General features: G+C 38.3%; 1 protein-coding gene across 1 annotated transcript in view; it reads left to right on the forward strand.

The window, feature by feature from the left end:
- ANO4 (anoctamin 4) overlaps positions 1 to 22855 on the forward strand; it is a 116699-nt gene that overhangs the window by 79919 nt on the left and 13925 nt on the right. Inside the window, exons 13-20 of the mRNA XM_031553997.1 lie at positions 4329 to 4411; positions 8269 to 8409; positions 10453 to 10617; positions 14308 to 14344; positions 16745 to 16856; positions 17823 to 17880; positions 20141 to 20238; positions 22034 to 22176. Coding sequence (XP_031409857.1) covers positions 4329 to 4411; positions 8269 to 8409; positions 10453 to 10617; positions 14308 to 14344; positions 16745 to 16856; positions 17823 to 17880; positions 20141 to 20238; positions 22034 to 22176 — 837 coding nt within the window. The remainder of the gene's footprint in view (positions 1 to 4328; positions 4412 to 8268; positions 8410 to 10452; positions 10618 to 14307; positions 14345 to 16744; positions 16857 to 17822; positions 17881 to 20140; positions 20239 to 22033; positions 22177 to 22855) is intronic.

Here is a 22855-nt window from a genome sequence, read left to right on the forward strand (position 1 = left end):
AAAAAAAAAAAAAACAAGAGAATGAAAGCTAAAAAGCAAGTAGGATTATATATCTAATTATTCTGGGATTAGCCACTGCCTTATTATCCAAAGAACCTTGTTCACTGTCTTTAGATCCATTAAGGAGCTTGTATTCTGAGGGAGAAGTCTCAGACATTTGTTTTGGGTTTTGGGAAGCCTCATGGTCAAGTTATGATTGAGGTGGTATTAATGGTGATTTCTTTCTTTTACTCTGAGGACAACTTCAGTTGATGGAGAAAGTGGGCTTCTTACTTGCTTTTTAAATAGAAACAAAATGCTTCTCCAAATGATAAGGAAACTGCTGTGGCCAGGCTAGGGAGATAAATCATCACCACAAATATCAATGTGGGCTGCTTGATTAGTGGAGGAATGATGATCATGGCTGTAGTACTCTGGAACACAGGTACCCATCTTTTATAAAGCTTCACTGTGGGGTAAGTGGGTCCAGTCAAAGTAAGGCTGGGATATGCAAGTGAACGAGGCAATACTGGAAGAGAAATACACTTTTCTTCAAAAAATATTTTGACTCATCACTTCACCTACTGTATTTCTGCCCTTTTTAAGCAAAGTTCTATATAAGAAGTGAAAGTATAGTAGGGAAATCGTATAGTAGGGAAAAACGTGATACCTCTAAAGTTTACCCAAAAGAACTAAGGTAAGGTAACTCATTTTAAACTGATGGAGCGAAGGACAAAAGAGTCCACTGAAGGATTTTGCTGGTAGTTTTTCTGAGCTTTTGTGTATTGGAACTTCTGTTGAAAGAAATGTTCCAAAATGATCAAAGCTATAAATCTCTGCTGTTTATAGGAAACAGTAAGTCCCTATAAACACTAATGCTTTTTTTTCCTGGTGGACAGGTTATCATTTATACTCAGAGTTTCATCTCAGAAATTTGAAAATAATTTTTCCTTTTGAGAATCACTGGTCTTGATAGAGTTTTCCAAATGTTCAAAACTTTCAGAAAGAGATGATCAATGGCATTTTTTGTGCTTCTGTACTAGAGGGAAACATCTACACTTTGCCTTTTATGTGTGCCTGAAGATATGTCAAGCTTGACAAAAGTGTAAATCCAGTTTCTAGAAAATACTCATTCTCTATTTTAATCAGCTGGACTGGATTCTTACCAAGGACAGAATATGTAAGAAAAATGTTCATACCAAGTAAGCATCACTTAAAGTCAGAGAGAATTCCCAGAATCACAGAATCATAGAATCTTTTGAGTTGGACGCATTCCAACAGGTTCATGTCTCTCCTGTGCTGAGGACTCCACATTTGGATGCAGTACTCCAGATGACATATTATCAGCACAGAGCATAGGAGCAGGATCACCTCCCACTCCCTGCTGATCACACTCCTTTTGATGCAGCCCAGGGTATGGATGGCTTTCTGGGCTATGTAGGTACACTGCTGGCTCATGTCAAGCTGCCATCCGCTAGTACCCTCAAGTCCTTTTCAGCAGGGCTGTGTTCAATCCTTTCCACCTTCAGCTTGTACTGTTAGGGGGAGTTGCCACGACCCAGGTACAGACCTTGCACTTGGATTTACTGAACCTCATGAGGTTCTCCTGGGCCCACCACTTGAGCCTATCTAGGTCTTTCTGAATGGCATCCTGTCCCTTGGGCATGTCAACTGTGCCACACAGCTTGGTGTCATCCACAAACTGCTGAGAGTGTACTCAATCCCACTGTCAATGTCTTCAGTGAAGATGTTAGAGTCCCAGTACTGATCATTGAGGGACACCACATGTAACTGGTCTCCATCCAGACACTGACCACCACTATCTGTGTATGATCTCACAACCAGTCCCTGTCCATTGAACAGTCTACCCATCAAATCCACCTCTTTCTGATTTAAAAAGAGTATCTAGATATATCAGCTGGCTTTCAGCATGCTATTGACAAGCTGGATAGAAACATAAATTTTGCTTTTCTAGTTGGAGTACTGGGGAAGGCTAGTGCCAAGATATCACTCTCTGGATATTCCCTGGAGTTCAGTAGCAAAGTTCAACTAGATAGTCCAGCTATTCATTATTCTAATGTTTCGCTCAAGACTCAGTGGACTGATGTTAATATCCCTGTCTTTTTCCTTGGATGCTGAGGTTTGAGTTACAAGGCTGAGCTCTGAAGCAGTGCAAGAATAATAAAGAAAAAAGCTGCCAAAAGAGCTGGGAGTTAGGACCAACAAGAAATTCAAAATTCCAAGCAGGATTTTTGGAGAATTCTTAGCATCTAGTTTAAACATCCCAATTGGAAAATAGGAGAACATTGAATACAACTATGTCACATTATGCTGTCAAAGTCAGGAAAGAAAGCAAAGTATGATAATAGAGTACCAATGATTACTTGAGAAGAAGTGGGGAAATTTCAAAATGCAGTGCTTTTTCAAAGACGTCAGTAGTACTGTGAATCAAAGATGATTATTTATATCACATTTTAAAATATCTAGCAAATGAAAACTGCCTGACCTGTAATAGAAGGAAGTTTGGCACAGTAAAAGTTAAAACAGAACTGTGCAGATCATCCTCTTAATGATTTGAAAACAGGTTTTGAAAGAAGCTTCAGGAACTGCACATACTAACTCTGACAGCTTCTAACTATTCAAAGTATAGTATGTAAAGATTCCTCACTACAGGTGAGCGAAAAACAAGAAAGAAAATAAGTATAATCTGTCATAGACATATCTGAGAGCTTCATGCCTGTGGACTCATACACCCACTTGAGTCCTGTTTCCAGCTGCTCTTGAAATGGTAGCGTTCAATCAGACTTATTTCTCCCAGAACTCCAAAAAGAACAGAGCTACTTGCTTAGTCCGTACAAAATAAATCAATAGGAGTTGATAGAAGAGAAGCAGCTCCACCAGAAGACAAGTCAAAGAATGAGCTAATGTGGTGGTTCAGCAGCAGCGCCAGAGCCTCATTAGCACTTAGTAGTTTTGTTGATCCCAAGCATTGTGATTATTACAAAAGGTCATAGACATATTAGCCTCAGGAGACTAAAATGACTTTCTTAATGATAGTAAATCATAATAGCCAGTTACCTGCCATAATGCAACTCCAGCTTTGATAAAAAAAGATGTCATTATGTATGAAAATGCCCTCAAACTGCAAAACAACCTCCTTAAACATGCTATCCATATCTTACCATATCTTCACAGTGTTCATTTTCTAAGCATATATTTAGCTTCACTGGTTAATACATTAAGCTATAATCATTCTTACTGGCTAAAAAAATAACTTTCACGAAATTTATGCCAGTGCTTACTATCATTGCTATGATAGCATGTCATTACCAACATACTGCAGTAGGGCAGATGGTTCATTAAGGAGACCCTTGTAGGATTATGTGTGGAACACATTGCCAGGTTGTTGTGACACTATAATGGTGAGTACTGTCCTTGTTCATTGGCAAACAGGTTTATGTTCTGCATGGTTATCAGCCTGATGCTTTTCAGTGAGCAGTAAAAGCAAGAGCCAAACCTCATAGCTGAAGAAGAAGCCTTTCCATTGATGTCAGTTAGATTTAGGCAGTTTCTACGTTCTTTTATCAAAACAAATTTTAAAAAACTTTAACCCAGTGTAAGCTCAGTATTAATCTCCAGATTATGAATGTATAATCGTATGACTAAGGACTTCCTTGGTTGTTCTTTCCCCTTACAGAAAGAAAGCAAGTTGTGTACAAGCATATTACAGTATCTTGAACTCTGTTATTAAAAGCTGTTCGGCACACAATGTTTCACTGTCATCTGTTAATGCCTCACCATGTATGCACAGTCATATAGGGTAAAAGATGTGATCCGGATTAGAAAGGTATAAGACAAATATTCCAGTTTCCTCACAAGTAGTCCACAGATTTGCATGTTCCCCTGAATGTGATTCCTCTGGATTCTGATCCCCGTGTATTTTAAATGATCTTCTAAGAAGGAAAGTTACTACTTTAATCTAGTAGCCCCAGTAAACATTTAGCTTCATCAGAAGTCTGCTGTGTTTTGTAATGATGATTCACAGGAACAATTTTATTCTTTGAGAACTCTCACTTAGTTGATTAGAAATTAAACTTCTTTGTCTATAACTAAAAGAAATCTCTAAAGCCTCAATCATACTTGACACAAAAACAGAGTAATCCTTAGAAAGCAATGCACCTTGAAAGCAGTTTTGATCATTGGCCTGATTTCCTGTTTAGAGGAACCTTTTTTAGGCAGAGAAATGATGTAATAGTTTCATTCAACAGTTGTGTGATAGTACTTTCCACTTTCTTGACTTAAAAGCAATTTTGTGTGGGGTTTTTTGTTTTTTTTCCTGTTTGTTCCAGCTACTGTTTTTCTGGAGTTTTGGAAACGAAGGCGAGCAGTAATCGCTTATGACTGGGACTTGATAGACTGGGAAGAAGAAGAGGTTTGTATTAAAGAAATTACTCCCTGATCTTTAATACAGAAAGATTTTGTAAAACATGTAAGCACAATTTTCGTTTGGATTTATTTAAATACATTTTTCAAAGCTTCATAAACTAGGAAATTAGCATTTTTCCTTAGATTTTTCTTCTGGAATGTGAATAAACTTTCTCAAGGGGGGCTGTTCTCTTCTTTACACCTTTCAAAATCCAAATGGAGGGAGATGAATCAGCTCAAAAGACTAAATTCATTCTCTGTTGGTAGAAGAAATCTCATTAGTTAGGAAACTAAACTGTGAAAAACAGCCTTAAACTTTTCCTGTAATGGTTACCAAGAAGGACACCATGCTCTTAGAACTGAATTGATATCTACAGGGACCAAGTGGATTTTATGATGCAGGAGAAAAGCAAGTTTCAGTGGGTAATGTTAGCAAAAATGCTCCTGAAGTGTGATTTGAATGTACAGGTGTCCACAGAGTCTGTATTCCTTCCTCTCCAGAGTCCTTTTCAAGGGATTGTAAGAGACTGAAAATAAGCCAAGAACTTAAACAACACATCTGAAAATTGGTTTCTGTACATCAACAGGGCTATAATATATAATATATATGATATATGATATATGATATATGATATATAATATATAATATATAACAGGTTTATTCATATAGCTGCTGAGTTCAGGACTGCTTTCGTATATTTAGAGAATACTCTAGTACAGATTTACCTCTCCTGAGATTAGCAGCCTACTCTTGCCAGTACTGATGAGTCACAAAGAGAGCACTCTGAGATAGTTCTGCCTGAGCTTCAGATATTGAGTCAGGATTGAACTGCAGTGATCTTGTCCCTCATGCCTGGCTGCAAAAAAGCCACTGCTGGTGCTGCTGGCAGGTAGGACAGAAGACAGATATACCAAACTACAGTTTGTGAGTTGGGATTCCAGCTCATCCCTGGAGATGTTCAAGGCCAATTTGAATGGGGCCTTGGGCAGCCTGGTCTAGTATTAGATATGGAGGTTGGTTGCCCTGCATGGGACAGGGGAGTTGAAGCTTGATGATCCCTGTGGTCCCTTCCAACCCAAGCCTTCTCCTGACTGAACAATCCCAGGTCTCTCAACCCCTATCAGTGAGATGTCAGTGAAAACTATGTCTCTATAAGGTGAAAATTTTACTTCTAAACATGCTGTTTAGCTTGAGCTAATTAGATTCCCTTTCTTCTTTCTGCTTAGTTATCACTGGACAAAATCAGCCAACTTCTTTTATTAGCAGTTTCATAGAAATCAATTAAACTGTTCTAATTACCATTTTAAGTCACAATCTTCTATTAATGAAGATTGTTATTTTTATTAACATTCGCTGCGATATCTAGCTTTCTCTTGTTTTAATTTTCAATGTCAAATTGAAAAATAAGGGCTTGCTGCAGAGGGAAATTTGCCAATTCCTACCAACATTAGATAGAAATTAAAAAGATTTATAGGACTTCCTATAATGTTGCCATCATATTTCTGTTCTAAAAGAAGAGACAAACGAAGATGACAGGAAGGAGAAGTCAAACTGCTCGGACACATGACCTTGTGAATTCCTGACCAGGTTAGCTTTTCACCCAAGGAGGGCATGCCACAACTCCAGGCATGTCTGGATCCCCAGTCTGGGGGCACAGGCACAATGTGCTGTGACTCTTTCAGCTCTGCACCTTTGAATTTCCTTTCCTTGTAAATTAGGTGCAAGGTGGGAGACACGGATAGTAGCTGGATCTTGTCTGAGTGTGCAACAAGAAACCAGCTGCACAGTGTGCCTGGGACTCTGAGCTGAGATATGCCTTCAGTGTTTGCAGTGGACTTTTTTTTTCCTTCAGTGCCACTTTCTGTATATCATTAATCTCAGCCAGATACAGGACTGTCAATGAGTGTCATTAAACAGGTACGAAGGTTCCTACCAGAGTTTCAGTTTTGTGTGGTGATCTATAAAAATAGCATTTGCATGATCTGAATTGACTGTAGATTGTAGAAGATACCTAGGTTCATGGAGAGGTGTATACAATAAGACTTCCTTATAGAGCAGATTGTAAAATGTAATCAAACACTGGCTTAGAGAGGCCTGCAGAGAAGAAAGGGTTTCTTGCATATGGCTTATTAAGACAGATGGAGAGCCCCTGCACAGTCTACAGAATGCAATTGTCAAGTGCTCTTCTTCCATGCCATCACATTCTGTCCTTTTAGATGTCCGTGGGTACACAGGAATACTACTTGTATTGTTTCTCTTGGTAGATTCTGGTCTTCTCATTGGCCTTCTGCCCTGATATGGCAGGAACAATGTGAGCAGGAAAGAATAAGTTTACCCTCCCTCCACAGAAAAGTGCTTAACTTTTGTGTATATCCCAAATAAGTTTTGCTATGCCAAGGTTCAGAATATTATTTCCTGTATGCCTCGTTGCATGCTCGTTTTCCCTAATACAGTTACACAAGCAAATTTTGCTTCTGTGAGTTTAATCATAGCATTAGAGCGAGAAAAGATATATTAGCTTGTTTGGCTCAACTACTAGCTAATGCAGGGCTTGTTCCTCCAAGCATAGTTACACAGACATTGCAGCTGAGCATACGTGACTATCATCTTTATTTAAATAACAGGTTATCCTCTTGCTGTTTGAATTTGGAAATCACATGGCTTGAGAAAATACCTTCAGAATTTGAGACTGAGACATGGTTGGTTTGGGGGTTTTTTGAAGAATTTTATAAAAGAAGTGTATGACTTTGAGATATCTTGTTTTTATTCACATTTTAAAGGCTTGTATGATCAGATAACATTCATCTATTTCAATGTAGCCATTCGAAGTCTGCTCATTTCTAAGCTATTAGAATGAGTGACCTATAGCCATAATCATTGGCTTTCAGAAAGGCAAAGTTCAATTAAGGGCCACTGAACAGTTAGGAGTGAAGGAAATCAGTGATCTGGGCTCTTACCTGTCACAATGAAGAGCACAGTAGAGGCCTGGCAGAAAACCTACAAAGTGAGTCAGTAGCTGCCTCTGTTCTCCCTCACAGCCATGTACAACGAGCTAGCACGCATCAGAACACTGTAAAACTTAACCCAATATGTATGGTCTGCCGCATCTGTGAGTCCATCCTAGCAGCCTGGTGCTCTCCCTTGTCTCTGGCAGCATCCCTGATGCCATACATGGGAGAGATGGCAGGGCAGTGGGGTGCCTGTACTGCAAATAGAAACCATGAGGACTTCTCTGAACTGAGGGTGAATCCTGCTCTGTCCCCTAAAAAGGCTGTAAACAGTTGTAAGTCTCAGACCAAGAAATCCCCAGGTTTTGTTTCAGAAGAGGGTTATTACACCAAAGCAGGACTCAAACTGCTCTGCTATTAATATTGGCCAAGTTAGGAAGGATTTGAGCAATACTAAAATGCATGGCTTCAAATAATGAGAATCTTGTGCTTGTAATGGGGAGGTAACCACCTAGCAAGCAGAAATTGGATTTGGAAAAATTAGGTGTTGTTTTTTTCCCCTGCATTGTTGTAAAATTCTGGTATCAGTAGGATAATACCAGGCTGGAAAAACCCATGATAGCAACCTTGAAATAACATGGCTTGCAGCCATATAGTTTGGAAAAGCATTATTTAGACAAGTAGCCAATTGGGGAGTTTACTAAATGCTTCCAATATGGTTTTGTGGGTATAGTGATGTATTTGAGTCCTCATGACGGGTACCTGATGTCCCAGCTCAGCTTTTTTAGTAGCTGTGCCAGCTGCTGAATTCAAAGACGTAATTCTCAGTAACAGCAATATGAAAAATGATGGGAAGTTTCCTAAAGAACCTTTCCTAGCCATGCTGTACATGAACACTTTCTGTCTGTTTTTTAGGAAGAGATACGTCCGCAGTTTGAAGCCAAGTACTCCAAGAAAGAACGAATGAACCCCATATCCGGAAAGCCAGAGCCTTATCAAGCATTTGCAGATAAATGCAGCAGACTCATTGTTTCTGCGTCCGGAATATTTTTTATGGTTTGAAAACTTTTATTTATTTACTGGTTTAAAAAAATACAAAATAACATAATATCTGCTGAGAGAATGTGGAGACACTGGATATGACTGCTTGAAAGTTAATAAGCTTTAGCATGTTTACTGCAGGGTGAAAATCTATGCACAACAGATGTCCTGAGTTTCTGTAAAGTCCACACTAATTTACTCTTCACTGAACCTCACAGTTAGTTAAAGCTTTCCTCCAAAGTCCAGATTTAGGAGTAATATTAAAGCTATATGCATAGATCTATATGTAACTGTACAATTGTTGAAACAGTAATATCACATTTAAGCATCAACTTCAGCTGACTGAATTTCACCATCCTCCCCATGTAGACACTGCAGAGTGATGGAGAGGTGCCATGGAGGAGGCGGAGCCTGTTACTTGCTATCATTCATGTAACAGCTGTAGCAGTAGGATTGTCTTGAAAAACACAGTTGGGCTTAATTTGGACCCAAGCTGAATTTACTGGGGTTCTTCTACATGGCTAGAAAATGCCAAATGAATATAACTTGAGGAACTATGGAGAGCCAGGTAGGTGATGCAGCTCAGAAACTGTTGCTGAAAGTGCCAGAGTGCCTAGCTCTGAATTTTGTGCTCCACAGGTCTTCTCTGTAACAGTCCTTGAATCAAGACAAAGGTTATTTTCAGTGAAGGCACTTTTAATGTTGACATAGCATGGGCTTCCAATGAGCTAGAAAAATGCTTTTTTTTTCCCCTTTTAGGTAAAAATATCCCTTTAAAAGTTTAGCTTTAAGCACAGGAGATATATTTATCAAAACTGTTAGAACATTTCTCAAAATCTCAGAGCTTTGAGAGCACGGTACAGTTATAAATGAAGCTTGAACCAGATTAATGGTTCCCTATTACCAAAGGAGAGGAAAACAACTTCTCACCAGTGTGCAGGGAGTCCTGAGGCAATCCTCTAGCTCAGTAACTCCACAATGTTTCTATTGGCTGCCAGTGTGGAAGCAGCGGATCAAATAAACTAACCCTTCACATTCACACACACCCAGCTTTTCTTTTTCTTCTGCACAGAGATTAGGTCAAATAATCTAATTAAATTAATACTAATAAAATGACTAATAAAATGCAGAAACAACTTGGTTAGTCTTCAGTATTTTCAGAGTCATTTTGCCTATTCAGTTAGTTTAGATACGCTCTAGTTTTGACAGGTTTAAGTTGCTTATGCACAACCTCAGAATGCACCGAGCTGCTTCTGAAAAAACTCTATCTAACAAGAGAGCTAACAGTACTGTGCCATCATTTGTGTGAGATGAGTCACACATGTAATTCCCAACCCTTTGTCCTTCAGGTGGTTTGCTAAACTGTGACGTGAATTGGTCATGATGGAAAACAGTTGTCACTTAGTTCTCAGTTGTTGCATATGGAACATCAAGTGATTTCACAGCCTGGCTCAGCTGCACAGCTTTCACACTGGAACTGTCACGTTTGCTGAAAGTCTCATCAGAGAAAATTACCAGGGCGACTGAAATTCTTACTTTCCTCAGATACACTCTTTCCAAAACTGTAGTGAGAAGCAGGGGATCTTGCTGGGATTGTTTGTGAGGAAGTGCTTACAACTGGAGATATGTTTTTCCTGTAAGTGTGAATTGCATCAAAGCACAAATTCAATCCCAAATATGACATCATTGTATTGGTACGTTTGGTGGAGACTAATAATTACTCATCGTGAAACATGCATGTAAGGAAAATTCCCATTTCCCAGAGCTGAAAATACTGTTTTCCACACTAATGCTAATGAGAAGATACAATATCAAGAAAATGCTTAAAACTAAAAATATATTTTAATATGATTTTAGAGGTATTTACATTATGAAAAATTAAAAGGAATTCACAATAGGAGGAACATTCATGTTGAAGCCTTCCTCTAGAACCAACGTTAACATATTTTTCAAGTTTTTCTCTTCATTTCTTTGTTCTCAGAGTTGCAGAAAGAAGTTAGCTCCTACTCTATAAGAAGTTTTCAGGTTATTCCCTCTGTTGTTTTTGTTCTCCTCTAGATCTGTGTGGTGATTGCTGCTGTTTTTGGCATTGTTATTTACCGTGTTGTGACTGTCAGCACTTTTGCTGCCTTCAAGTGGGCTTTAATCAGGAATAACTCTCAGGTTGCAACTACAGGGACTGCAGTGTGCATCAACTTTTGCATCATCATGCTACTGAATGTGGTGAGTAAAGCTAACATATCCAAAATGAGCCACCAGACTAGTTGATATCTCAGTCTGAAGAGTACACTCAAATAGTTTCAAATCCTGACTTCAGGGGGAATGGAGGTTACACAGTGCATTGCTAAGCTGGGCTGACATTTTTGTTGATAGACGTCATTCACCACTTATGTTAAGTACAGTTCTGAAACATTATGTAAAACATACTTGATTATTCTAAAAAATATCTTAAGGACACTTGTCCATGCTCATATTTTGTCCTTTGCCTTTTTTTTTTTAATGCCTGCAGATCTCAATCTCTTTAATTAAGTTCTTATTTGTAATAACTATTTCAGTGTTCCTTTTTATATACAGTAACCAAGCTTATTTCTTATTTAAACTAGTTTCTGCCATTTCAGCTTCAGTGTTCCTGCTAGTTTACTAGTGAGGATAGGCATGTACAGATAGAATGCTTATAAGTAGAAGGGCTGAAAACTACGAGACTCAAGCAGACACAACTTGTTCCAGGAGTTGCTTGTGACCTTTGCCAGGGTACAGCAGAGCTGTAGTATGGGTGCACTGGGATCTTGGTGCTGGCTGAGATTGTCTTACTGTGAACACACGAAGCGGTTTGGAACTGGGCTTGGGACAGAGAAGAAAGTGATATTTCCAGGTGGCAACAGCCCCAGTAAGAGAGTTTAGCATAGATTAAATGAGACAAGACTTTCAGCATTCCATCAAGATGCAGATACTTCTGAATACTGTTGCAGTAGCAATGTGCCTTATATTAGTTGTTCTTATCAAGAGTTATATGGTTCCTCTCATGTTAAGTGTTCTTTGTAAGCTGCCATTATAAGAATACATTTTAAGGAAAAGAATCAGCTTACAAATCTGCAGGTCCTGGAGGCAGGGCAGAATTCCTCTGTGCACTCAGTGGCATGAGTTTTCTGACAAAAGCATGCTAGGCTTTGCTCCATAAGATAACACTGATTTTGTTCTGGACAATTTATAGGGGTGTTATTTCAGGTCTGCACATTCCGGAGTGCTGGCTTGGAAACTATTTTCTTGCCTGTGCAATACCCAAGTACTTTCATCATAAAAAAATTAATTTCAACATCCCTTGTTCTGTAACGCAGGAGGTTTTGGGAAGCTTTGCTGCAGGACTTCACTTCTCCCTTGGCATTGGCAAGGACTGGTGATTAGGACTATATTTTCCCTAGGATGGGACAACAGATTGAGAAAGAAATGGTGGAAGCTGTTATTCTCTTTGAATTTGTACTGAGGACTCTCTTCTGTGCTATTTTTGATTTATTGTTTGTTGTCTGCAGCTTTGGGGGATTTTCTTTAATCTACCTAGAGCACACAATAAGCATAGAAGAAATAAAATGAAAACTGTATACCTCTGTGTCAGTACAACATCCATTTCTAAGCTCTAAATATATGCCATTGTATATGCAGTGAAGCAGCAACAAAGCAGTAATGCATAAACAAAATATTTGGTTCTCAAAGAGTTCTACAGCTTAGAGAAATTATTAAAATAATGGAAGATGGCTTGAAGGTGCCTTTTGAGAAACTTTGTTTTATTTCCGAAAGTAAATAAATAGAGCACTACAAAGGTGCATTGCTTAAGCCTTATGCTCATTACCATGCAATAAGCACCGCAGCCTTAGAACTGGATATGGGCTCATGGAAAGAAAAGATCCCCAGAATATGAAACTGCATTAGCTGCATTAGTAAGAGGAGTTATGAACATAAACCTTCACTTCTCATGATGGATGAACGTAGCTTACTGAAGTGCAGCAGTAGGATTTCTTTTTTCATATCAGCAATTGGGTAGTTGACTCATATGCAAACTGTGACTCAAAAAAAACAGTAGGAAAGAAAACTAAGACAGAGTAATGAAACCAAAATGGACCAAGATCTATATAGTAGTAGGGAACTCACTGCTATAGAGCCTGGAAAACAGCCAGTGATTCTAATGCAACTTGACAACCTCTCTAAACATCAGGGGAAAGGTCTGGACCACAGGTAACTTCTAGGCTGGAAGCTCTGGGAGCAAGATAAATGCACTGACGTATCCGTTGTGACAGAATGGTCTGACCTTCAAGTGTAATGGCTCCCAGGCAGCCATGCTGCCTGACCTGGGAACAATCACTGGATTTACCTAGGTTAATAAAAACTGTTAATTTCAATGATCCTGTCCATAGGAAATATGAACAAAGAAACATGATCCTAAATGGGCTCCATGGGACTAGTAGTGATAAACTGCAGTAGTAGATTATCTGGTCCTAAAGTTGTTGATGGAATCCCTAACAATCTTACAGTTCCATGAGGAACAGTAACAGCACCGAATTTTGATATTCACATCTGCAGAGCAATGTACATTTATAAAACAGTGTAGTCCCTGCTGGGACCAGGATATAAACTACCCAGACATTTAGCACTTCCACAGTTGCCCTTAGGAGATTATTTTAAACCCAGAAGAAACCATCTTTTTTATTACTTGAATCAAAACTATTTACACCAAAGGTACTAAAAAGCAGTTCACAACAAGAAGTGGTTGTTAGCGTGGATGAGATAATTCAGGATAACCTCGGGTCTTAAGCAGTCTGATGTGTAAATTGTATATAACTCAATTTAAGTAACATTTTATGAAGATAACTGCAAATGTAATGAAATATTGCTTATACATATTCTAGGAATAAGTACTTGAGCCTGAAGTACAAGGATTTTGGTATCCTTGTAGGCATCAGTAACATGTTGCAGGAGGGCCCTACCCTCATTTAAAGCAAATTGAACTGATTGTATTAGTTTACACTGATACTAATGGTGGTGTTATATTTTATGGGTTCAAAAAATCTTTGCAAATATCAACTGTCGAAAACCTCCAAGGTAGTTTTTGTAAGCTTTATTAAATTAGCAGTGTCACAGAGAGCTGGAGACCTTGCTACCTGCTAACATCAGTAAGTGCCACTTAGGATTTAGAACAGCGTAACTGAGATAGCCAAGAAATGTCTCTGACTAGATATTAGGAAGAAGATCCTGACTGTGAGGGTGGTGAGACACTGGAACAGGTTGTCCAGATAGGTTACTGATGCTCCCACCCTGGAAGCATTCAAGGCTAGGCTGGATGGAGCTTTTAGCAACCTGGTCTAGTGGGGAGTGTCCATGGGGGTTGGAACTAGATGATCTTAAAGGTCCCTTCCAACCCAAACCTTCTATGAGGACTACTAATGACTTTCTCAGAAGAGCTCTCTCTCCACAGTAACTTGCATTCATCTCAGCACCAAAGAAACACATAAATAATAAAAAATACCCCAGAAAATGAAAGAATACTCTTAGCGGGGTGTTTTTATTTGTGTGATAAATGTTCCACAAATAACTAAAACGAAAACACTATTGCTCTGCTTTGTGGTTTTGAAATAATTGTTAGACTCTTTTTCACTGTGTATGTAAAATAGGAACACTGCCAGCACTTTTTCTGTATGTATTGTAGATGAAAAGAGCTGAATATAAGCTTGCAATTATTACTTTTCCTTGATTGATTATATAATTATGGTATTATTGTTTTATAGTTTTATTACAGTCATTATCAGAATGTGACAGGGATCAATCTGAATGTCAGATCTAACAGGTAAAAGCAATTACCTAGAAAACAGTACTATATTTTTGAGCTGGCCACATGTTAAAGAGATTGTTTTTTCTGTGTTTCAGCTGTATGAAAAGGTTGCTCTTTTCCTGACAAATTTAGGTAAGTGATGTTAAATACAAAATTGAATGATATTGTGCTGATTGTTTTGTCCCAGTGCTGTGACAGCAATCCAACTGTCTGGATGGGAAGTCTTGATTAATTTTAAATCTATGAGGAATTAATTATTTTTTTTAAGTTTATAATAAGGGAAGTATTATAAACTAAGCTGTAGTGCAATTGAATTAGCAACAGTGAGAATCACTCACCTGCAGTCCTTAGTTCTTGTTCCAGCCCCTTTCCTTGTAAAATGTTGAAGTGTTACCACAAGGACAAAGGTGTAACTGAAGTTTTCAGAGACTGAGCACTCAAAACTTTTACAGGAATCGCTTTTGGAAGCCACAGTTGTTGCTTGAAAATAAGTTGCTTAATGACCCTCAGACACATCCCTTCAGGAGGGGCAGTAACTGGCAGGGAAAAGTACTAGGTGTCTCATCAACTTTTACCAACACTGGAACTCTAGTGGTGTTCCAAGTTTAACTAACTTTTCAGATCAGCCTTAAAGACACTAGAGTAAGGACAATGTGTTTCTTTGGTTTTACAGTCAGCACATACTAGGGTAGCAATGGACTATCACTGAGTCTTTGAAGATCCTGATCGCTCTGGAAGATTGCAGTTGTGGTGGCAGTTGGCAATGGCTCCTTGGGTCAAGAAATCTGAAATGAGATGATTGCCTATTAAATCAACCAATAATTGCCTGTGTGTGAGAAGTTTTTTGGCATTTTTTTGAACTTGGTGATTATCTGTGTACATTGATGATGTTCAGGAGGACAGATTTCCACACATTTCCTCAGAGGAAGCAATTGATTTTAGCTAGCATTGGGGCTTTTTAACATCTAGACAGTCATCTGTGATATGTTCAAAATGTGTCTAAGGTAGAATTTTATTTTGTTGTTTCTTAGATTGAGAGTCCTTATTTTTATGTCTTGAATTCAAAATATTGCTGCCATCTTCTTTCCGTGGAAAAGACACCTGCTAGTTACAGTTGAGAAAAATGACTTTCAAGTATGTAATTTGCATGGGTTATTTCCTTTTATTCCCTGTGACATCCTGTGGACAGTAAGATATAATGTAGAGACCTTGAAGCTTAATTACTTTCTGCCAGGTTATCATGGAGGTAGGTCTGCTTCTTGTAGCCTCTGCAGACTGCACTTATGTGAAGACTCAGTGGGTCACACTGTTCTGACCAGCCTCTATTATGTTATTTACTCTGGTGGCATAAATTTCATTTGAATGATCTTTATCAGTGTAATAAGCTCAGAGGAATTGGAAGGGCAGTCAGGATGTTCTTCTTCAGCCATTACATCACCTTTTCTGAACTCAAATCCATGTTGCTCCAGAGTTTTGCCATTCTCTTTGAAAGTCATATGAGCAAAGCTTCAGTTGCAGCAGCCCTGTTGAAGTCAACACATGCTGGCATCAAAAATCTCTGATCTTTCATTTTCTTCTGCTTAGCTGCATATGTATGTAGTAGCATACATAGACAGGCATTTCCAAGTCAGTAGAGCAGTTGTAGATGAATAGTCTATTCCACAGTTTTGTTCAGGTGTCTGAAATTTCCTCATGGGTAGAATGTCTTCAATCCAACAGAATCTAGTTTATCGTTTTTTCGCTTGTAATTTAATAGAGATTCCTTTGGAAGTATATATACAGGTATTACCATTATGATACATGCTACCACCATTACTACCTCTGATTACTCCTGTTCACAGCAACAGATGATTAATAAACAAGCTCATGCCAACTGGAAAGCAGTTGCAGGCCATGGTACTAGTATGTTGTCATAGTAGTTGTTTGGTTAACTCATGTCTTGATTACTCTTTAAATGGAGATTAAGGGCCACGCTGAAGAGAAGACATATGGTCTGCCTCTTTCCTGTTTGTCTCACCCATCCATTGTGAAGTCTTTTTTTCTCACTGTTCTGTGAAGAGCTCGCTGGGACAAGGAAAGTGGCTCTCTGCTGATGCCTGTACAGAGCCCTTAGGTGCCCACAGCATGACGGGCACAGCCCTGAAACAGAGCCACAAGGAAGATTTACTTATTTACTTCATTTCAGTGTGACATCTCTAGCAAAAAGGTGCTTACACAGCTTGTAGCTGTGTCGTTATGCTAGATTGCAGAGCAGGAAATGAGAGAACAGAACGAGCCTGTAAGAATGCACACATTATCTTGCAGTTTCCTGGGAATATACGTATCCAGATATCAGAATAGATTTCAGAGTCTTTACAAGCTAGCTTGCTGTGCACTTCTTTTGGATACAATTTCTACTGTCAGTTTGTACAAGAAAATCAGCAGGCTAGTTTACAAACACATTGCCAGCTCAGATAGGTGTCTACATCCTTTGTGCCAAGCAAAATTGTTAATCTGATTAAACCTCTCAAACTCTGCTCTCTTTTTTCACAGAGCAGCCTCGTACAGAATCTGAGTGGGAGAACAGCTTCACATTGAAAATGTTTCTTTTTCAGTTTGTCAACCTGAACAGCTCTACCTTTTATATAGCATTCTTCCTTGGAAGGTAGGATTGATATCTGCATCCTCATAGTCACAAAATGAAATAGAAAGGAGTAATAAAATTGTCTCCAATGAAACAAAATGGTACTGTATTGTCACACATCTTAAAATGCAAATTTCATAATAGCAAGGTAGGAAACACTGCAGTTTTATTTTCCTTTCCAAAGCCCGGAAACAGAAGTGGTTTTAAATTCCTAGCACCATATTACCTTAACACTAACTCCTAACAATTTCACTACTGGAAACTGACGCCATCCCCAGTAATATGCATGCAAGCCACTTTGCTCTGTCGTCATGTGGGTAATTTGTACAGTTAGGTAAATAATTTAACACTGAGCTTTTTTTCTTTCTGAATACTGAATACTTTGCTGCTTTGTTTTTATGAGATTTGTACTATTACCAGAGAATCAGACCTTTCTTCTGCATAAAATGCAAAATATATGTATATATTTGTATGCCTCTTCCTGCAAGCTCCCTTCAAGCAAAAGAAAAGCCTTTTGGTAGAGATTGATAAACTATCAGTGTGGATTATTTGCATGTGGGATATTGGGAATGATTCTGGGCGACATCATGAGAGAACTGGAAGAAAATAATATTTTTCAACTGAAAACTAATATTTTCACTGGTTTCACAGAAAGACAGATACCACAATTTGGGCAAGAAAATGAGCTGGCATTTGAAAGCCATTTTCCAAATAGACATAACCTGTTTTACTCAGATTTTCTCTTTTTTTGCACATGCTAAGCATCAAACAGCACAATACTTCATGTTCACATAAAACTGGAAGTAAAAATATATTTAGCCCTTCATGTAAATTATTCCAGGAATCTCCAGATCTTTTTCTCATACAATGTCCTTTGTAGTTAATCATGCTAAAGTGACATTAGATTAAAACAAAGTGTAAGCTTTCTTCCACTGCTGTAAATAGACTGCTCATGCAACATCACTGATGTATATTCATGTCTTAAAGATTTACAGGACACCCTGGAGCCTACCTAAGGCTGATAAACCGGTGGAGACTGGAAGAGGTGGGTGCTTGTTTATTCTTGTGCTCCTGAAACAAGATACAGATTTATCTGCTGCCCACAGTTGCAGTGAATGCAAGCAGAGGCAGATGTAAAACTCTATCCAGGTAGCTTTGAGTGTGGTGTTGGATTTTCTGTTGTTCTCAAACTCCACAATACCAACATTCCACCACCTGCTACAAAAACAGCTATTTACCAACACGCATGCCCCTTACAATGCTAGTAGTTTCAGTGTGAGCACTTTTGAAGTTCTATATCAAACAATTTCTCCTTTATTTGTATTTTCATGTTGGAAATGTTTCATCCTTAAAATGGGTCAGTTTGATATGAATCTTACAACCTGTTATTTTGAAATTTTTCTTACTTTACAGATGAATGATGGAAAACCATTTTGCAAATGCATGACAAATGGCAGGCAAAAAAATGCAAGTCTTTTCACTGCCAACATGAATTTACAAATAGTTCCAGACATCTGAGTATTTGGTTAATGTAAATCATCCAAAAATACCAAAACATGAATAGCCATTGTAATTTTGAAGCAGTGAATTCTGTACATTAAAAGAAAAAGTGGTACATGGACAGACAGACTGAACATCCCTTCAAAGTCTGAGAGAGACCAAGGTGACCTAACAGCTTGCTGCTGCAAAAAGAGGTCAGTTCTACACTTGCTTTGAGCCTTCCCCAGAAGCTTGCTCCTTCCTCTTCTGTACTGACTCTGGTGTTTTTCCAACCCTGTGTCAGTTCACCTTTCTTTTCCTGGTGAAATCTTTTTTTTTTTTCTGTTAAGTTACTGGGCTGAATCAGCTCACAGAATCAGAGCATGGGAGACACTTGCAGGAGCAGAAAGGGAAGGAAGGAAAAATCAAGTTTGGAAGTGAGGTGCAGCAGTGACATGTTATGGGTTGGTTCAGTTGCTGGTGGAACCTACTATTACCTTATTATTTTGCCTGTCTCAGAGTAAAAAAAAAAAAAATGTTTATTAAGAATTGTCTAATAAAGAAGTCTTAACTTTATCAACCATATCTGTACAAGGTCATATTAGGAACAGGCTTTAGAATATAATGCCTAGATATCCCTCCAATTGCCCTCTCTTCACCTATTGGATGAAGACAAGTGCAAGACATTGGATAGCATGATATACGCTGGTCAAATTTTCCTATGTATATCCAGACCACAGCATCCATAGTATTTTGGTGGTGTTATGGATGTAACATCACTGCTACTTCACTTTGCTTTCTTAGGCTATATTTTCTTCTGTGACTTATTCCTAAAAATAGAAGGATGATAATTTAATAATGATGCTAGTGAAGTTAATTAATTTAAAAAAAAAAAAATCGATCTGCTACCCTGTTAATCTAAAGAGAAGCTGAATGAGGTCAGCAGAAACCTCAGAAGAAGCCCTGGCTCTGAGGACTGTAATGCAGAGAATGTGTAAGAAATTCATACTGCATTTTGCTAGATGTCATAACTAATGCCATTTTTTTCTCTTTAAAACCTGAAGAGAAATAGTTCCAGTTCTGTGGCAACTATCTGGTTCATTTATCCATAATACACAGGACTTAATACAGCTTAGACTCCACTGTTTGGATCTGCAAAGTTTTTGGCACTTTTCTACTTCTTCCAATACTAAAACTAAAAATAGTGGCATCATTTAAATTGTCACTAGCAGAGCATCTCTCCCCAGAGCTACAGCACTTCTTCCTCAAGGCCTGAAGTCACAACTAAAGCAAGTAAGCACTCTGCAAGAGAGGTTGAGAACTACTAGTTGAGATTTGTAGATCTTCAAGAAGAGAACAGCTTTGAGGAGTTCACTCAGTCATACATTAAGTACTTAATAAACAGTATTAGGGCTATCCTCTAGGCATAAAGTCTTTGCGTGTACAGCCAGGAGGAATTTTCTCTTCGTTTTTTGATTTGAGGCATAGTCAGTCACCCTAAAAATTACTGTAATCAGTGGAGAAATCTGTTAGCTTTTGCCTCTGTCTTACCCACTGCTGTAAACTTATTAGCAGTTCTAGTGTAAAAATGATATTTGTTCCAGCTGATTCTGACTCCTGGAGAGAATTAGATGACAGACTTAAAGGGCTCATGGTACGATATAGTTTCATATGCTCCCATGAGTCTATATTTAAAAAATAATCATAAAGAAAACAGCACTTCATTTCCCTTAAGTAAATTATTAAATATTAATTTATGCTCTTTAAGAAATAATTTAAGCTGAGCATTACTTCTATTTAATCTTTTGTTTCTTTTTTTTCTGTAGTGCCACCCTAGCGGATGCCTTATTGATCTCTGTATGCAAATGGGTATCATAATGGTGCTAAAGCAGACCTGGAATAATTTCATGGAACTGGGTTACCCGTAAGTAAACTTAGTGTTTATGTTTTTGTAGATCACAGAATCTGTGACCAAGTTTACTGTTTCTTTATGAACTGTTACATAAAAGCAAGGTAGATTTGCCATAAGAATAAGAAAATATCCCTTTGGGTAGGGAGCTCTTAAGTTAGATTTTCAGATAGCTGGTGCTCTGGGTTTTTGATATTGAACATAGTTTGCAAAATTGAAAGTGCAATATCGATACTAACAAACAAATATGTGAGAAATACTTAACTATATTGTATTCTGTTTTTTAAAACTCTGAAAAAATATCTGTAAGACAACTGTATGCCTTGCATTGGTAATATTATATGTACCGTCTTTTATCTGTGTCAGGAAGTTCTAAATTGGATTTCTCCTTGCTGAGTGATAAAAGATGCCTAAAAGGGTGGGTCTGAGCTGGAAAAAAAAATGCATTGTGGGCATATTCACTTCAGACCCAGAAAAATGTACTGACTGGTATATAGATATGTCCCCTGGTGATCTGGGCACTGTGGAGCTGTGCCCTAGCTAAAAAGGCTAACGATTATTCATTTCCTATCGGTTCATTTCTCATTGATTAGTATTTAAAGAGTATGATTAATAGAGACAGTTGATGCTAGAGACAGTGTGGCAGGTCATCAAGGGAAATTAGCAAGTGTGAAAACATAAGAGAGAGCTGACATTGTCAGAAAGTTTGCCCTTGTCAAGTTCTGCAGCTTGGAGGGATTTGCTTCACTGCAGGATCCACAGAAGAGCTAGCACAGAGGTTGGTCCCTGAGCTGCAGAATGTGTTGCAGCAGCGATTTCAGGCAGCCTCAGCACTGATCACATCCAGCTGTAATGAGAATGGGGTGAATGATTTGAATGCATAGTGTAATGGGCAAATCAAGGTACTCAACATTCACTATTCATCCATCTTCCCCAGTCAGCACCTAGCGCTGCTGGTCAGGATTTTGCACCTGAGGTTGGAAGAGGGGAGCAGCAGCAGCAGCAGTAGCATTGATCCTTTTTTCCACTCCCTTCCTCTTTTGTCAGTTTCCATTAGATCTTTCTCCTACTTATTAATAGGGATATTGAAACCTAATAATGAGCACTGAAGAGGATTACAGAAGTTGACAGAAGTAAATAGGAGGAGATTGTTTAAGAACAAGTGCTATAATAGGAATAAACTGCTGTAAGTCAGTCCCTTCTCTTTAGAGTCACAGCACAAATCACTGTTGCAGTAACGTTGAGAAGCTTAAACTCATTCTGACAGAAGAAATAGGTGTTCTCCAACTTTCACATCTCCTCTAGCCCTAAAATGCTGCAGCCAAGCATGTTTTGTTTCTGTTTTGTTTCCATTTTGTATGAAAGAACGCAATCATTTCTGCAAAGAACATGATTTGGAGGCAGCTCTGTAGTGCAGAACTTCCCTACCCCCCCCCCTCATGTACAGGAAAAGATCAAGCAGCATTAGAAGCTGTTTAACAGTTTCTTGTTCAGAGCTTAACTATCTCCATGCAATGCTGCATTTTGCCGTATAAAAAGGCCTTGAAGTGATTTTATGTAGACAAAAAGAGGTAATAAAAAGATGTCAAAATCTCTTTTTCATTTTAATAGCATGTAGACCTGAACAACAACCCATCGGCCTTATCTGTTTTTATACCTATTACACTATCATCAGCCACATATATTACCAATGCTATATTTTCCCGTGCATTGGAAAGTATTTTCAAGGTATATTGTACACATTTAGCCTCTTCCAGTTTAGTTATGAAACATTCTTTACTTTGTTTCTTTCATTTATTCGAAAATGTAGGCTAATTCAAAATTGGTGGACCAGGAGAAAACTACGGCAAGAGTATGGCACACAAAGAAAAACAAGCTTCCCACAGTGGGAAAAGGACTACAATCTGCAGCCTATGAATGCTTATGGACTGTTTGATGAATACCTAGAAATGAGTATGGCACTGATGTTATTTCTCTCTCTTCAGTAGATTTTAATGTTGTTTTTTGTTAATGTGAGTTGGTGTGCTCTTTTAGCAATTGCTGTACAAAACTAAAGAGGCTACAAAAAAGGTTCTCATTCTCACAAGTCCGGTGAGGAATGGCAGTGAATTTCTGAGAACAAAACCAAATCAATGTAGCTAACCACAGCGCTTTTGGTTTGCTAACCCCACATTTATGAAACACTTCTGATTCTGGCTTTGAATGGGAAGGTTGCTTTCTACATTGCAACCCTTCACCTGTATATGTTTCTGAAATTCTTTGCTGATTTGTGCTCAAGGAAGTTCCCTTGGGTTTTTATTTAAAACTATGTGGAACAGCTTGTTTGTCTGAAATTACCCTCATTTACTGCCTGTCAATGGCATTGCAGAGGAGGGTAACTGTTGTAACAAATGTCAAAGAACAAAAACTTTGGCCCTGTGTGACTGAAGTGTATATCTTGAATGTTTGGGGTTTTTTTGTTTATTTGTTTTTTCTCTTTTCTCTCTCACACAATTCTGTTCAAAGTAATGCAAAATTTAGGAATCTAGAAACTTAAATAAGGTCTCAGACAGCAGCCCACCAGTACTTTATGCTGTAATCTATGCAAGTATTCAGATGTCCTAATTGATGTCAATTTCTTAAAAAAAAAAAA

Source organism: Meleagris gallopavo, chromosome 1 (assembly GCF_000146605.3).
Source record: "Meleagris gallopavo isolate NT-WF06-2002-E0010 breed Aviagen turkey brand Nicholas breeding stock chromosome 1, Turkey_5.1, whole genome shotgun sequence".
Classification (NCBI taxonomy): domain Eukaryota; kingdom Metazoa; phylum Chordata; class Aves; order Galliformes; family Phasianidae; genus Meleagris; species Meleagris gallopavo.